The sequence below is a fragment of the Phycodurus eques genome, chromosome 12 (genome assembly GCF_024500275.1).
Source record: "Phycodurus eques isolate BA_2022a chromosome 12, UOR_Pequ_1.1, whole genome shotgun sequence".
Classification (NCBI taxonomy): Eukaryota; Metazoa; Chordata; class Actinopteri; order Syngnathiformes; family Syngnathidae; genus Phycodurus; species Phycodurus eques.
Window position 1 is genome coordinate 13,763,889 of NC_084536.1, and position 12,080 is coordinate 13,775,968.

General features: G+C 37.2%; 1 protein-coding gene across 1 annotated transcript; it reads right to left on the reverse strand.

Annotated features, from left to right (window-relative positions):
- Positions 1-4,213: 4,213 nt before the first annotated feature.
- On the reverse strand, positions 4,214-11,241 carry dusp19a (dual specificity phosphatase 19a). Its single transcript, XM_061691214.1, has 5 exons — positions 11,080-11,241; positions 9,628-9,870; positions 9,057-9,103; positions 8,803-8,955; positions 4,214-4,778 (listed from the first exon to the last, which is right to left on the reverse strand). Exons 2-5 carry the CDS (start codon positions 9,848-9,850, stop codon positions 4,563-4,565), a joined length of 639 nt encoding a protein of 212 aa, XP_061547198.1. The 5' UTR covers positions 9,851-9,870; positions 11,080-11,241; the 3' UTR covers positions 4,214-4,562.
- Positions 11,242-12,080: the final 839 nt, after the last annotated feature.

Genomic DNA, 12,080 nt, shown 5'->3' on the forward strand with positions numbered 1-12,080 from the left:
TGATGGCGACAACGCACGTCACACTTTGTTTTTAGAATCACACAAGAAAATCACATCTGGCAAAATGATGGAGAGCTAAACAGCTGAAATAGAAATTTAAAAAGGAAACAAATGACCTTAACTGCTTGTTCCTGTAGCATCCTTTCAAATTAAAACAAAGAGAAGCACTTTCACTGTGCTTCTCTTTGTTTTGCACTTGCTTACGTGTGAACTACTTTGATTGGACTTTTAATGGCTTATCCTTAAATACCATGAGAAGTACATTAATTAATTGGGTAATTGTTTGGGTTAAGAAATCAGTTAATTGAACTACTATTTATTGAGTTGAATTAATAAAATATTTCAAAAAAATAAAAAACCTCAGCCTTCAAGTACTTTTCATCAAGATTTTTCAACAATTTAAGTTTTTAACTGACCCAAAAATTCTGGGAATTTACGGGGTCTGATAATAATAATCATTAAAAAAAAAAAAAAAAAAAAAACATTCCACTTTCAGGAGGGCCTGAAGGAACGCCCTCTTGAAACGGAAAAAGGGATATGTGGCGCCCACTGCTGGTCAAAGGAGAGCGCTACCATCTTTTTTTTTTCATTGCGATTTTTTAATTAATTTTTTTGTTTTGCATTGACATTTTTTTTAAACTAGGAATTTATTTGTTTCCACTAATTGTTTTTAATTTACTTTTTTTACGAGATATTTTTTCTTGACTATTTTCATTAAATTGTTTTGCTAGGGATTTCTTTTAATTGAGATTTTTTTCTATTGATTTTTCATTGGGACTTATTTATTGTATTTATTTATTGAGAAATATAGATTTCCATTTATATTTTTAGGAGATTACAAATCAGTATTTTTTTCAGGGATCGTTTTATAATTTAGAATTATTTAATTGGGTATTTTCATTATTTGTTAAATTTATTTGATGTATTTGACTTCATTGAAATGTTTAGTGATTTTTTTCTTCAAATTTTAAAGTTTCAATTTTTCATTCATTTTTTATTGAATTTGTCACTGATTTTCTTAATTGAGATTTTTCATAAATTTTTTTAAATCGATAGTTCTTTAAATGATTTTTTTTATGTCGATTTTTTTTATTGTATGACATTTTAGTCTAGTTATCTTAATTGATTTCTTCATTTACACTTTTTTTCTATTTATTTTTTTCCCCGTTAATATTTTTAGTTTGCAAGGAATAGTCATGGCAACCGCATGATTGCTCAGTCATAATTGCTGCTCTCTAATCAACACTTGAGAGACAATTACGCTTGTGTGTTCATGTGTGTGTGAGTGTGTGTGTAATGTAGTCAGAAGAGTGTGTGCACACTTTGTGTTTATCTTCTGTGTCAATCACATTTAAAAAAGATGGAGAAAAAAAGTTCAGAAAAAGTTGGAGACGAGCGTTTGACTCCACCAAACGCACGTGCACGACCGGTGAGGCCCCACAAGGCGCTAACATCTAACCTGTGCTCGGCGTGGCTGTGGTCACCGCTGTCTTGGGGTTCAGGCAGGAGCAGAAGGATCCCATGGTCGAGCGAAGGTCGGGGTGGCAACATACGCCGCGATCGTTTAGCGGTCCGAGCGTCGTCAATGCCGCCGATGCTGTCGCTCTCTAGAAGAGCCACAGGAAAAGGAGGAGGAGGAGGAAGGAGGTGTGCTCAGGGTGATATTATGGGATGTGTTTCCGCACAAAAAACATTACCATACATTTAAATGTTACGAAAAAATACATTCGTAAACAAATATTAAACTGCACTGATGACATCGTGGTTGTTTACTATTTTTGCTTTGAAACCACAAGAACAACACTGGAAATTGGAAATGATCTGAAATATGCAAACAAGCTCATTATATAAGCAACGATTGGCACATAAAACTCAGCAAACTTCTTCAAGCGCCAAAAAAACAATGACCAAACATTCTTAATTTGAACTTTTTGCCTCCTTGTGAAAACATTTTGAAATGGGCTCATTTCAATCCATTTAATTGGACTTCATTCAGTTATATTAGATTTGATATCAAATATTTGAATGAATGCAACAGTATTAACATTTAATTCCATTTTAATATTTAATTTTAGTGTACCGAATTTTATATTCATGCATGTGGTTTAAATACTGATTTTAACAATACATTTTATTTAATCATGTATTTAATATAAATACATTCTTTCATTTTAATGAATATATTGACACGTTGGATTTTATTTCATTGTGTTTCATTTTAGTTTGCTAAATTAAACGGTCGGTGGGCGACTGGTTGAAATTTTAAATTTAATTTAAAATTCCCCCAGTATTTTTAGTTAACATGCATTGTGTATATTTTTATATACGTGTGTGTTTGTGTGTTTATATATATGTATATATTGTGGTTACGGAAAATATTCAGACCCCCTTAAATGTTTCACTCTTTTTTATATTACAGCAATTTAATACAATCATTTAAGTTATTTTTTTTCCACATTAATGTACACACAGCACCCCATATTGACAGAAAAAAACGAAATTGTTGACATTTTTGCAGATTTGTTAAAAAAGAAAAACTGAAATATCACACAGCCATAAGTATTCAGACCCTTTGCTCAGTATTTCGTAGAAGCACCCTTTTGAGCTAATACAGCCATGGGTCTTTTTGGGAATGATGCAACAAGTTTTTCACACCTGGATTTGGGGATCATCTGCCATTCCTTCTTGCAGATCCTCTCCAGTTCTGTGTGATATTTCAGTTTTTCTTTTTTAACAAATCTACAAATCGGCAAAGATTTCAACAATTAATCAATATGGGGTGCTGTGTGTACATTAATGAGGAAAAAAAATGTACTTAAATGATTTTAACAAGTTGTCCGTGTCTATATGTGCCCTGCGATTGGCTGGTGACCAGTTCAGAGTGTAGTCCGCCTTTCACCCGAAGTCAGCTGGGATAGGCTCCAGCGCCCCGCGACCCTAACCACGATAAGCAGTGTTGAAAATGGATGGATGGCTGCAATATAACAAAGAGTGAAAAATTTAAGTGGGTCTGAAAACTTTCCGTACCCGCTGTATATATATATATATATATATATATATATATATATATATATATATATATATATATATATATATATATATAAATATTTCATCAGATTATAATTCATCAGCAGGTAAAGGACAATGTAAATTTTAATAAGATGCTCGTAAGTACATTTTTTGAACGCAAACAAGCAAAGATTTACAATTTATTTCATGTTTAGTTTGCAATGATGATAAAATACACAAAAGTGCCAATTATACGCATGAAACACAAATCATCAAAAATCAATCAAAAAATACACTAACAAAAACAACAACTGATTTGCAAAAAATATATAATTAAATAATAATAATAATAATAATTTCCCTATTGTTGCAAAGTTAAAAACATTTATGATTTTTTTTGGGGGGGGGGGGGTTAAAAAACAGCGGTTTCAAATGAGCCTGACATACCGCCAAAAGCATATCGCTTGCCAGGAGATTGAGATCCACTGTATTTGTTTAAGGAGTAAACTATAGTTTGGGTTTTATTTTTGTCCTTTTTCGGCTGTTAGGTCAAGTAGAAAGGAGGATCTGTATCCCTTTTACTGTATGCCGGAACAGTGCGGTGCCACTGTGAGTTTTTAAGCTGCCACTGTGGTTCTTTGTATTCTGATAGATTGTTATTGAAAATTTCAGTCGGATAGAACAAAGTTTAAAGGGGAGACACAAAAAAAAGAGAGAGAAGTGAATGAAAAAATAACTAAATAATATTGGAAGAGAACACAACAAAAGACAGGACATTTGCTGTAAGATGAGGAAAGTAAATCCTTATTTGTCTAGTACAAAATTATGAATGATCATGTTTTTCTGTTATAATTCATAAGGAATTGTTTTATTTTATTATAAATTAAATTCTACTTTATCAAACAATGAATACATTATTAAATGTTTTACCATTTCATTTTATTATTCAAATCATTAAATTAACCAATTATTTTCGAAAAATATTGTTAAATGTATATGTATAATTGTTTATCTTAGTAATATTTATTTTATTAACAATGAAGGAAGATTTTTTTATGTATATATTTTTTAATATTATCAATGTTATTATTTTCAAAGAACAAATTAACCAAATATTTAATAAAAATGTAAATGCATTTGTAAAATTGGTTAGTTACCAATTTATTTTATTTTATTTGGACTAAATAAATTGACCAGTTATCAAAGTTGTAAAATTATTGATTTAACTAATATTTTCCATTATTATTCTTCTTTTTTTTTTTTTTTTTTACAATAAACCAATGAATTAGATTTAACTTAAAAAATTAACAAAATCATTTCTAAATACTCACAAAATACTAAATATTATTTTCGATTATTATTAGTCGTATGAGACTCGAAGCCATTCTTTGTCCACCCTATGAAACAGCATCCTCTGATGGCAAAAACCTTTGATCATGTCATTGCGACTTGTGCCGTTTCTTAAATGTCCATTGAAGCAAAATGCTAAAGAAGTTATGGTGTGCTGCGACAAGAAGAAGAAGAAAGCTTCCCTCAGTCTTTTGCATTTTTGTTCACTGTTGGCTCCTGTCGGGGTTTGTTGTTTGCGCAGCATCCAAGTTCTTGAGCTGCTGCACGAAGCCCGGATTGGGGAAAGCGGCGGGCCGGGCAGCACGCACGCACGCCAGGGCCGAGTCGAAGGACTGGTGCTGGCGGGACATCAGGTAGCCTATCACCACCGCCGGACCTCGGGACACGCCCGCGTTACTGTGGACCAACACCACGCCTTTCTGACGCACAAACATTACAGAAATTAGAAAGATGAACAATATAAGACACAAACACACTTTATTCCAGGTGAGAGAGCATTTGTTGACGGCGCACGTCTCACAGTAACCATGTTTTGTTCCATTATGGCACCAATCAATCTTTGGTCCAGTAAATAAAGAAGGATGAAAGTAATATCAGGGTGAACAGCTGTAATGCTCTTCCCAGCCGTGCAGTAGATTCAAAATCGACATCAATTTCAAAGGTGAGTACCTTTACTTTATATGCATGCTTAAGAATATAGTATACAGTAAACATACTTTATGTTTAAGAGTATATGAAACGTTTCGGAGTAAGGTAGAGGTTAATAAGAGTGTGGGAACGATAAGTGTGGGACTGGGGGGAGTCATGCAGCTTAAAAACGTGTTTCAAAAAACATGGCTGCCACATCATGGAAGTCACCTATTGCGGGGTGATACGGAATGAAACCCCCGCAATAAACGAGGGATCATATATTGTTTCACATTTTGTCATAATATCTGTCAGTTTTCTATTTTTGTCACATTGTGTCCTATTAGTGTCACATGTTACATTTGCAATAACTTTGTATCACAACTGTGTTACATGTGCGACATTTGTGTCACATTGTGTTACAATTATGTGGAATTAAGTGTTACATTTGTGTCACTTTACATTGTATTTGGGTCACATTGTGTTACATTTGCATCAAATTGTGCCACATTTGTGTCACATTGTGTTAAATTTAGTGTAACGTTGCATTTGTATCACATCTGTGCTAGAACTAAGTCAAATTAGGGCTGGGCTATTATGGAAAAAGTAATAATCGCAATTATTTTTGATTGACATTGGTAACATGATTAATAAACACGATAATTCATTGATTCCAAAATGTAGTATTTATTCAACTACCAAAAACTCCACCTTAAATATAACTTAAAAGAACAACCAGAAAATAAATGAGCAACAACTAATAATATATTAAAACAATAGCCACAACAATAAAAACTATTTTAATAAATAAACAAATAAATAAAAATACCTGCTGGGCGCGCGTTGGCTTCTTAGTGGCAGGGCAGTGCATGGATGACAAAGTGGCAAATTTTATTCATATAACTCGTTTTTCACAGATTAGGAAGATTATATGCCCGTGAGTACGGTTACATTGCCGGTCTATAGGTGTCACTACCCCGTTTGTATGTTGTATGTTCGTTATTTTAAGGTAAATCCGTCTCGGGATGTCTGAGGCTAATTTTTGCTAGCCGGCCGATAGGGTTTTCCATTAAGTGCTAGCATTAAGCTGGCTATGTTTCCACCCTTATGTCTTGTATTTAAATATACAATGCGTGTAATATTTTTGTTGTGTGATTAGTTTTACAGTAAACTCAAACTGGGATGTCAATAAAAACCTTTAAGGACGCTCAGGGAGGGCACCTGTGTCACAATGTGTTGCATTTGTAACACATTTCAGTCAAATAGTGTCACATTCGCATCACATTTGTGTCATATTGTGTTACATTTATGTCAGAAAGTGTCATAATTATGTCGCATTAGTGTTCCATTGTGTTACACTTGTGTCACATTTATATTACATTGTCTAACGTTTGTATCAGATTTGTGTCACATTTTGTTACATTTGTATTACGTTGTGTAACATTTGTGTCACATCTGTGTCACACCTGTGTCACATTGAGACACACTTGTGTCACATTTATATTACATTGTCTAACATTTGTATCAGATTTGTGTCACATTTTGTTACATTTGTATTACGTTGTGTAACATTTGTGTCACATCTGTGTCACACCTGTGTCACATTGAGACACACTTGTGTCACATTTATATTACATTGTCTAACATTTGTATCAGATTTGTGTCACATTTTGTTACATTTGTATTACGTTGTGTAACATTTGTGTCACATCTGTGTCACACCTGTGTCACATTGAGACACACTTGTGTCACAATTATGCCAATCTTGTGTGACATTATGTTACATTTGTATCACATATGTGTCACACTTGTGTCACATTTCGGTTACATGTGTGTAACATTGCGTTACATCTGTCACATTGTGGTATATTTGTGTCACGTTTGTGTCACAATTGTGTTATTTTATTATCATCTGCATCACACTGTGTAACATAACATTTATGACACAATTATGACTAATTCGGAATAAACTGTTCCACAGAATCATACAAACTTTGAACAACAACACAACATTTAGTTGAATGTCGGACTCGGAATGTCAATCACGTTTAGCCCCGCCTCTGTTCAGCACAGCCAACCAATCACAGACAGAAGATGTTGTCACGACAATGCTAGTAAGGTTCATTACCGTCCAGATGGCCTGCCGAGTAATCCGAGCCGCTTTTCAAAGTAAGAGCGTCGATTCGATGAAGGCTGGAGTTACCGCAGAGTACACACTTTGTAATTAAAGCACATTTCCTGTAAGCAAAGACGCCCCATAGCCCACTAATGAGTGTGAGTGTGCGTGTGTGTGTGTGTATGCGCGCATGGTGTCATGTTCAGGTGCATGTGATCTGCATGCTAATCAATAAAACAGGAAGCAGAGGTTGCTGCATTATTGACGTGTCACATCCACACGCTCGCCCATAATCCATTGCAAGTGCACCATTGTGGAGACACAACAGCGATACATGCGGAAGAGGACGCCACCTTTCTGCCACCAAATTGTCGCATGTGCAGGGCGCATGTCAAAGGACACACCCTTGTTGCGCCAAAACGCCCAGCTTGTGGCAGACCGGTCTGCCAAATTAGCAAACATGCGGAGCAAGCCTTTTGTGCTTGCACAAAAATCAAGCTACGACAGTTTCTGCACTCCGCCGCAGATCCGCTGTCTACGAAAATAGAGCCTGTTGTGTTTTTTTGTGTAACAAGTTGCTAGATATGTTACATCTAGGGTTATATTTATGCCATGTTTGCATTACATGTCCAGAACATGTTTGCATTACATGTCCAGAACACTGTGTTACATTTATGGCGCATTACATTTTGATATACAGTATTCTTTTACATTGTGTTACATTTTGATAAAAATGTGTCATATTTTTGTCACATTGGGTTACGTGTGTGTCACATTCTGATACATTTGTGTGACACAGTTCAAATAGTGATCTTTCCAAGAGAAAAAAAAAGCTGATTTTTCTATTGAAAAAAAAGCAAACAAAAGAAAAACAAACAAACAAAAACATGGTTTTGGAGCATAATATATATATATATATATATATACACACACACACACACACATATATATATATATATATATATATATATATATTTTTTTTTTTTTTTCTCTTTTTAATATTTTCTAAAATAAAATTATATATCCATTCACTTTCCGAGCCGCTTCTCCTCACTAGGGTCGCGGGCGTGCTGGAGCCTATCCCAGCTATCATCGGGCAGGTTGCCAGCCAATCGCAGGGCACATACAAACAAACAACCATTCGCACTCACATTCACACCTACGGGCAATTTAGAGTCTCCAATTCATGCATGTTTTTGGGATGTGGGAGGAAACCGGAGTGCCCGGAGAAAACCCACGCAGGCACGGGGAGAACATGCAAACTCCACACAGGCGGGGCCGGGGATTGAACCCGAATCCTCAGGACTGCGAGGCTGACGCTCTAACCAGTCATCCACCGTGCCACCCAGAAAATAACTTATGAGTTTTAATTTTAACAAGTGACGAGCAAACTTCCCAGTAACATCAAGTTAAATGAAGAAGAAAATCGGAACATTCCAAGAAAGAAAAGTGACAATAATGTCCGTGTGGATACATCATTTATTTTGACACTTGTGTGACAATATACACTATCATCTATGATGCATTATTTCCTATGTAAAAAAGGTGTTTGAAACAAAATACTGTAGTTTTTACTTTGTTGGTACCTGACTGGCTTTGGGACAACTTCTTTTGCACATAGCTTAATGTTATGTATATGAAGAATGTGTGTGTGTGTGTATGTATGTATGGACTGGCAGTGACCTGAGCAGCTGAGTTACCTCGTGTCGCGCCTGCTGGATGAAGTGACAGCATTCTGTGAGATACGGAAGAAGGGGTGTGTCCGGATGGTCCAGTATGCTTAGCGTCTTGTAGATGAAAAGATCAGGAAACACGTTATCCACCCCAAACGCCACATTCAGGATGTGAGACACCTAACCACGTGTACACACAAGGTCTTAAGAAACAACACAACCACACGACATCTGAACCAAAACAGCACAAATGTGGATGACGTCACAGGAAGGCAACTCGCCTTGTATTTCCTCAGTGTGCTGAAGTCATGTGCAGCATCCTGACAACCTGCACACACGGACACACACACCCACACAGTTACATTTGTGTCACATTATGGACCATTTGTCGCATTGTGTTACACTGTATCAGTTGATGTTACATGTGTGTTATGTTGTGTCAATTTATATCTGTTAAAATTTGGGTTATGTTGTATTAAATGTGTGTGACAGTGTTGTGTTGTATTACATGGTTATGGATTTTTACATTTGTGTCACATTTGTGTTATGTCGTATTTCATTTGTGTTATCACAATTGTTACGTTTGAGGTACATTGTTACATTTGCGTCTCATTGTGTTAAAAGTGTTACGTTGTGTTGGATTGTTACAGTTGTTTTAAATTGTGTTGTATTTCTGTTACATTGAGTTGGAATGTTGCATTTGTGTCGCATTGTCTTCAATTTGTGTTACAGTCGTGTTATGTTCGAGTCACCTTGGGTTATCTTGAGTCCAATTATTCCATTTACGTCACGTTTGTTATATGCGTGTTACATTGCACGCGTGTTTGTCAGCGTACAGTAAAAGCGACTCACCCAGCAGCAGGTCGGGTTTGATGACGCCCACCTGGAGGTCCCAGGAGGTGTCGGGGACGTACCCCAGCGCCGTCTCTGGGGGTGTGGGGTCCTCCACCACCGTAACAACGGAACCTTTCCAGGTCTCGATGATGCGGCGACCGCTCAGCGATGTCACGCGAGTGCACTGACGCTTCAGACTCGTGCGCGAGAAACTCTGGATCTCCTGTGCCAGGGACTGCATGGCCACTATACGTACGACTTCTGAAAGGAAGTGAGACAGAAAACCAATGTGGATGGGTTTGGACCATCCACCAATCGATCGACCAATTGAACCTCAATGTTCTGTACAGAGTCCCTTCTTTTGTCACATTTTGTGCTGTTTGTACCAACAGTTTGAAAGCACAGTAGTGACATTTACAGGACTTAAGTGGAACTACACTCATTAGCTTTAGCCCCTTTTAAACTTTCTTCCTGGCTCACTAGCCTATGGCCGGCACTTATTTGTCTGTCACTTTCACATATACAGTATCTTGCCGAAGCTTGACGTTGCGCATAGACAACAGCCGCGACAGCTTCACACTTTCAGAGACTTGGGACAGTAACACTTGCTTTCCACAAAAACGGGGCCAGGTGTACCTCAAAATTTTGTACAGACTTCCCTTTTTTTGTCACGTTTGGTGTAATTTTTACCAACCACAAACGAAGCAACAGGTAAGTGCAATAGCAACATCTATAGGACTCAAGTGGAATAGCAAACCCTCAAATGTACAGTGTGAGTATTTTACTCACTAGCTTTAGCCCCTATAAAACCGTCTTCCCAACAAACACTATCGCTCACTAAGGTGTACCTTAAGGTTCTGTACTGAGTACCCCTTTTGTCCCACTTTGTCATTTTTTTTTTTTACCATCTGCAGACTAAGCAACAGTTTGAAAACAGACGAGACATTTACAGGACTGAAGCGGAATAGAAATAACTCAAGCAGTGTGACTATGAGGCTTGTTAGCTTTAGCCCCCAACACACGGCCTTACTGGCATATCCCCTCTGATGCATTGTCTCTAAGATGTACCTCAAGGTTCTGTACCAAGTACCCTTTTTGTCCCACTTTGTGTTTTATTTTTTATTTTTATTACCAATTACGAACCAAGCAAAAGTTTCAAAACACACTAGAGACATCTACAGGGCTTAAGTGGAATGACAAGCACTCAAACAGTGTAACTAGGAAGCTTGTTGGCTTCCATACTGCCTTCCTGGCATATCATCTCTAATGCAATGGGTCTCTACGGTGTATCTCAAGGTTTTGTACAGAGTCCACTTTTTTCCTACTTGTTGCTGATGTATTTTAACTCGAGAAGCTCACTTGGCATGATTAGCGCCACCCACAGGTCAGACCTTATGTTAGTGAGAAGTCTGGGAACATTGAAAGACAATTGTTGCTGACATATCCAAAGTCATAAACAATTTGACGTACCTGATTATGTTTGTTCCAGTCTTTCACTAAAGTCCCACTACTGGCAAACAGTGCTTTTTAAATTCCACAGAGCGGGGTCAATGGTCCACTTGAGAGCCCCTAAAAAAAGAGACGCACTTGTTCACGTCCACGGTCCAGTTTCTGCGACTTGTCCACATTCAGGAGCAGTACTCAGCCCCAAGTGTTGGACGTGAGGTGTAAGTGCTGCTGTGTCACTTGACACCGTCTCTGCACTGACAATGACAACTAACACAACAATACGACAGACACAAGTGACACAACACAAAAAGGTGTACCTAAATTAAGTGGCCACTTGCCATTTTTTGTCTTCCAGTTATGTAAATGTTTTGGAATTTAGTCACATTGTTACCTTTTTGTACATTGGTGTTATGTTCTATTAAATTCCACTTATTTTGTTAAACACAGCAGTTGTGTTGCATTTGAGATACATTGTTACATTCGTGTCACAAGAGTGTTACATTGTGTTATACCAGTTGTATTCAATTCTGTGAATTTGAGTAACGTGTAAAAACATTAAATTGGGTTGCAATAGTTATGATGTCTTATGATGTGTGTTAGTGGACAATTTTGTATGACATACACTAACGAATTGCTGTAAATTTATGGTGAATTTACAACAGTATGTTACTGTATTTCATAATAATTCATTTTAAAAAAATACAATATTGTTAAATGGTCATCCTTGCAGGTCAATTAACAGTTAAATTAGACATTTAACAATAACAGTAAATAACTAATTTAATAGCATAACAAACAAGGAACACCCTCCCGCCCTCGGGCTGGGTGGGGACTGGCTGCATTGTGAGCCCTGCTGGTTGGGGGGGGGGGTGTCAGGCTCTCCTGGGAGTTTGCTTATTGGGTCCCTGCGGCCTTCACCGGGTGGCCAGTTGTCAGGGCGCCTCGGTGGGGCCGCCGGACCGTCCTGTGTCCCTCGGTGTGGTACGTGTCCCGTCGTCCACCGGGCTGCTCTCGGTGGATCC